Raw genomic sequence first — 6000 nt, 5'->3', positions numbered from 1 at the left:
ACATAAATTAATAATTGCGTTAACCATCACTATTTATTAACATTTTGTAATTTTCTCAATATAAATACTCGATATAAGCAAATATAATTGGGTTCACGTGATGACGCGAACCCGCACTTAAAGGTCAAATCTTTCCATACCGTAGCATGTTAAGAATTTTGACACCATTCCACATAATTAACTTTAACAATTTTTAAGAAATTGAATTTATTAATATACTATTTTTAAATTTAATGTGATATTTTCTTTATCACGCTAACTTTGCAACCTTTAAGTTAAAATTGTTCTTCCAATATCACTAATGCAAGAATACCTTCGACGTCTATCATCCCCAAGAGCACAACTATCTTGACTAATAGAACCCATTCTTTTCTTGCTTATCCTAATTTTCCACTTATCTAGTTCGTTTGATCTAATCTACTCGTCTGAATCAATTAGGTAGGCTACATGTTATTCTATTGCTCCATAATCCAAAGCCGTATCTCATTAATTAATTAATTTATCAGTATTATTAAACGTAAGAACTCAAATAATTAACAAGCACGCATTAAAAAGTTAAGATTAGATACCTAAGTGATTAAATCGTGCCTACCAATCTCTTCAGGTAATATTATTATTTTTAACATTGTAGCTTTTTAAAATAAATATAATAGACGGGCTTGTAGACAGGCCTAGAACTCCAAATGTACATAACGAGATAGTGCAGTCCATCAGTTGTTTTGAAGAATTCAAAATGAATACAATAGGTGGATATTTCTTCATCGATCGATTGGTTTTGGTAATTTACTTTACATGTCATGGTGAGTTCCTGGAATAAATATTGATTTGGTAAAATGAATTCTTGTCCATGAAGAAAGTATCCTGAGGGAAACTTTTCCATTACACAAGCCACTAGGTTAGAATGATTAACTGGAATATGTATACATATTTCTTTAAGCCTTGTATCCCATCCAAATATGTTCCTGTGGGAAGTCAAAGCCGCCGAGGCTGTTTGAATTGTTAATGGATGTAATATCTGATACAATTATGCTAAAAGTCAAAATTAAGAGTGACATGTTGCATAAATGAAAGTAAGAAATAAATCAATAATCTAAGGAAATTGAATAATATGATTTCAAGAATATTTGCTTCTTCATCAATAATATAAGAATTTTGATTTGATGCTCCATGAGTACACCCTGTGATCACTTGTCTATGCTGATGCGGCCGAGTCTAGACATGGAATTGGCATCAAACATGATCTGTCTCATCGTAGATCTCCTCCTACACAAGAAATTACCAATTTAGCTGATACAACTGAGAACAAAAATCAACTTACAGGTGGAAACGTTTTCTCTACTTTTAGAAGCTCCTCAATGACATCTTCCATGGTAATGATCCCAATTACTTCTTCTGAAGAAGCTGCAAGTGATTTTTCCTTAATTGGAAGGATCTCAGGATGAACTTCCTCTGACCACCTTCTGCTTTTTGAGAATTCCCTTCGTGAGATACTTGCACTGAATCTCTTCGACTTCCTCAGTGATCGTCCAGCCCTTGAGCTTTTCATCCGATAACAGCTTTCTCCAGGAATGTTCAATCTCACTTCTATTAATGAAGTGTGGCATTGCACATGTAGAAATCAGCTCGGAAAAGTAAGACAGAGACAGAGGAATAGATGAGCTAGACTATGGGAAAATGCCAAGAAAATTTATGGACTGTAAGTTCTTCCTCACCACCATTCCACAGGTTGACGCTTTCTTTCTCGGTCGTGGTATCTGGCTGTTTAACAACTGCAGCAATGTGGCTGAGACCTTTCTGGAATTCATTTAGTATGTCATACAATGGCATTGTCTCTGAAACTCTAGCATGTTATGCAAACAATGTCAGGGGACTATTTAAATGTCGGAAGTCAGTACTATAATTCACTAAGCTAAGAAAATACAGCTGTTTGTTAGGGGTCAGAACTGATAGACAAAAAAAAAATTTAGTGCAGTGATGACTTCACAATTCACATTGACAATTTAGTACTTGCATCCTCAGACAAGAAAAGGTTGTCCAAATTGTGGTCATGACTCTTATGCAGATGGCATCTAAAACAACTTTCTCAGAGTGGCCAAGCAAAAGTGTTGGATACTTTTTTCCAGCTTAACTACCTTGGGATACGCCGTATTGTTACATTCTTCACGGGCACCTTGTCCCTTGGATTTAGTGTCACCAAATTCTTTACCTGTTTGTCAGAATAATGAACTCTTATGATGTTATCACCACAATTACTAAGTAAACATACATTAAGAGAGCCAGGTATCTATATGAGGTAGCTATTTTAACTCAAAGAAAAGCTCGATTCTGAATCATGAACCAGTTTGAATCAATAAAGACGAGGCAGTTATGACTTGACATTGTCAATTTGATCTATAAAAAAAATAAAAAACTCTTATTCCTTTCTTTCTTTAGTAGGGAAAATTAAAGTAATTGCTTAATCTAAAGTTTGATTTTTGTCTTAGGTTGACTGAAATTAGTAACATTTTTTACATGTTATTGTTGGTAAATCTTTCTTTCAAATACATCGTGTCCTTTTGCATTTCCGTTTTCTGAAATACACACACCATGAGAAATCCTTGGTGCTTGCTATTAGTTAAAATTTATCCTTCATGTTTTAGCAAGGAAATGCTGCTTGCAGATTCTCTTTGCACCACCTACAGAGTCTTAGTCTCTTGGAAAATCTAAGGCATTTGTTATTCCTTAAACCCTTTGTTTCCTTTTCCTCTTTCTGTTGGTACTGTATCTTCATACTGCTTTGCTATTTATTTTTCCATGGTCCATGGATAGTCACCATTTTATTAATTGCACCAGGCACATGCAAGGGATAAAGATGAAAAGATTTTGCTCTTGAGATGCCAGCATTTCCCAGATTGATTCAAGTAAGAAATCAGCATATAATTTTAAGTTCATCTATTTTGAAACTTAGCATGAACAACATATATTTTGGCCTGGATCTTATCAATTTATATTGGGAAGATAACTATATTTCAGCGATACATTCTCATGTGCATTACTGAGCCAGCAGGAAATAATTACCAGGACAAGTCCAATTATGTTTGTTCGATGTTCGTAGTACACTGGAATCCTGCTATGTCCCATCTCCAAGATTAAATTGATCAGTTCCCTGCTCAAAGACATCATAATTTCTTATCTTATGCATCTCAATTCTTTGGCACGCATTTAAATTATAGTAGTATAAATCATCAAGTTCTATCTGTTTGGTACAAGGTAGTGTAAACTCAAGCACAGTGTACCTGTCAAGGATGGCAGTGATATCAATAGCAAAAGTTTCAGATATAGGAGTCATGGCATCCCTTGCTTTCTTCTCAGTGAGCTCAAGTGCTCCTGCAATTATAGTTGTCTCATGAACCGATAATTCTCCCCCCTTTCCTGCCTGGTTAGGAGAAACAATAAGAAGTTAGCACGTAGCAGCATTGGCTACAGTTCCATCAAATTAGGATATGGTCAAAGACTAGGAAAGGTAGATTCTAAATAGCGGTGGATCCAACCATGGGTTCAACAGAACCTAATGAACCTAGTGCTTTGGAGTTGTAACTGTTTACGTATAGCTAGAGCAAGATATACAATTCAAATCCTCTCGTAACTCAGGTCCCACAAGTCTAAATTCTGGATCCGCCTTTCGATTATGAAAAAATCGTACTTGCTACATCCTTCGTAAGTAAAAGAGGGAAAAAACAACAGTCCTTAGCAGAGAGTGACAGGTTAAGTACCTTATTACCGTGCATGTCAACTAGTGTTCTCAATTCAGCTCGCCGAAATAGAGCTTTGTGCCCTTTCCCCAAAAGGTAGTCTAAGATCTGGTGATTAAGAGTATACAAAAGCAAAATTACACATGCTACTCTTTTGTGATAAGTCCGTTCACACTTCACACATGCTGTTTTTTGTAAATACACAATAAGCTGCATTTCTCGTAAATGGAGATGGAAATATTCACACCTTGCTTATTGGATAGACTATCGGAAACCAAAACCAAATAAGAATGCGGACAAGTGGAGCAACAGTTGCACCAATGGCTAACCCATATCTTGTACAGAGAGATTGTGGTATGATCTGCAAACCAAATGTTGAAACTTTGTACTTCACATAGAAAATGAACGATGGCAGGACAAAAACATCTAAAATCCCTTTTGCACTTCCTAAGGCGAATTGATTTGCAATATTTGAGGACTAACCTCACCAAAGAGAAGTATCAATGTCACTGAAAGAAGAATTGCTCCCCAATCTGGCACTAACTCGTCAAGAAAAACAGGAAGTGCCTGGAAAATCAAATTGTTCCTATCAATAGCAATTGTATTATAAATTCTGTCATGGTTCTTTTATAGCAGCAGTGCTTACCTCCATAGCAGCAGCATTGCTGATCAGAAGCGTACATAGCAATAGATGTTGTTGCTTCACAATGGGTAATATCTTTGCTGAAGTAACCAGAAGAGTAGTTAAACATGCTGATCATTTGCCGGAAAGTTTGAAGTATTAAATTTAAAGTTCTATCTTTATCGCTTGGTGGCGTAGAATGATCGGAAACTTTTCATGCATATTTAAAGAAATGGAGCAACAAGAAAGAAATAAATATATGTGGAGAGTGCATACAAGCATGGAGACGGTCTTTAGGGGTTCCAGATTTTGCAAGAACCTCAAGATCAATAATGCTCATAGACATGAGGCCTAAAGTGAGACCAGACATTAGGCCAGCACACAAGACTAGAAACACAACTGCTACAATATAGATGAAGAACTCAGTATTGCAACATTTCATGTACGTGTGTTCCATTTTAGCTTCTTCCGTCCTCTCCTTTGTGTCTTCTTAATGAAATGTAATTCTGTTTGAGGCTAAGTTAAAAAAGTGACAATAAAGCTAGTTTTGGGCGAGAAATCCCATCAACAATCAGCGGAATATCTGTCTGCATGCAAAGAATAATAATGCTATATCCGGATTCCAAACAAGCCAAAATTATCACTTTCATTCGCTTCTTTTATATAAGCAATTCACCAAGAAGTAAAATGAGGAACAAGACATAAGCGGATGTAGTATCATCAGATCGAGCTTTATTTGTATAGATATTAATTTTTGAAGAATACTATTTACATTGAGTTCGAATCTTTTGTCACAAAATGGAGGTAATTGTACTCCATGGGTATTGAATTAAAATCTTAATTAAAGCTGCCTCTAGAACAAGGTTTGTAAGCATATAGTCCCTTTGTTCACTTTTACTTGTCCACTTTTGACTTTGCATGCCCTTAAGAATTAATAAATGCAGTATGTATTTTACTATAATACCCATATTAATTGGTGTATAGTTTAGATTTGGAGAATGATTTGGAAATGACTAATTAATGTTAAGGGTAAAATAAGAAGAAAAAAAAAGTTTGTCTAAGTTTGTCTTTCCTTGATATGCTAAAGTGGACAAGTAAAAGTGAAAATTTATTTTTCGTGGACAAATAAAAGTGAACGGAGGGAGTAATATGGACACGATCGAATTGGCCAAACTTTAATTTGAAATAGCGACAGGTCGGCCACTCTTTGGCCTAGCAATACGATGCTTGCTATAATTAAACTAGCGGCCATGTTTAAATCTCTAGGTTTACTGGATATATGGGTACATGAATCCAATTGCTGCCTTGTTAATTTTAGCAGTACATAGTTGTTTCCTTTCGCTCCTTTGATTGCCAAATGGAAGTTCCCTTATTATTTATTGGGATGAGGAATATCGTTATCTGACAAAGTCATTGGCTGGTCCTAATATGTTGCTTCAATGCTAAACACAGTATCACCTGGAAAACCTGTTGTTATTTGAGCGTAGAAATAATAATTTGGCAATTGCCAATTTTGTGCTCACAAGTCAACTCCTTCAAAATATGTTGAAGTCCCACACTGAAGTACAATTACAGCCTTCCAGTTCGAAGTTGTCAATCAAAGTCCAGTTCAGGAAAGAGTGAAATTCAAAAGATTTTAATACAAAA

General features: G+C 35.6%; 1 protein-coding gene across 1 annotated transcript; it reads right to left on the bottom strand.

Moving 5' to 3' along the window:
* Nucleotides 1-1467: 1467 nt before the first annotated feature.
* Nucleotides 1468-4810, bottom strand: LOC132048312 (DUF21 domain-containing protein At2g14520-like). The gene is made up of 9 exons (XM_059439219.1): nt 4630-4810; nt 4378-4454; nt 4215-4298; nt 3979-4092; nt 3753-3839; nt 3276-3415; nt 3058-3145; nt 2133-2206; nt 1468-1840 (listed from the first exon to the last, which is right to left on the bottom strand). The coding sequence occupies exons 1-9, from the start codon at nt 4808-4810 to the stop codon at nt 1660-1662; spliced, it is 1026 nt and encodes a 341-aa protein (XP_059295202.1). The 3' UTR covers nt 1468-1659.
* Nucleotides 4811-6000: the final 1190 nt, after the last annotated feature.

The sequence above is a fragment of the Lycium ferocissimum genome, chromosome 2 (assembly GCF_029784015.1).
Source record: "Lycium ferocissimum isolate CSIRO_LF1 chromosome 2, AGI_CSIRO_Lferr_CH_V1, whole genome shotgun sequence".
Taxonomy (NCBI): Eukaryota; Viridiplantae; Streptophyta; class Magnoliopsida; order Solanales; family Solanaceae; genus Lycium; species Lycium ferocissimum.
Note: the sequence above shows the minus strand (reverse complement) of the source record. Positions and strands in the feature narration are given on the sequence as shown.

Coding starts and splice junctions, on each gene's coding strand:
- LOC132048312 (XM_059439219.1), bottom strand. CDS start 4,810: ATGGAACACACGTACATGAAATGTTGCAATACTGAGTTCTTCATCTAT. Junction 3,840..3,978: donor TAGTCTATCCAATAAGCAAG/GTGTGAATATTT, acceptor CTTAATCACCAG/ATCTTAGACTACCTTTTGGG. Junction 1,841..2,132: donor ACAATACGGCGTATCCCAAG/GTAGTTAAGCTG, acceptor ATAACATGCTAG/AGTTTCAGAGACAATGCCAT.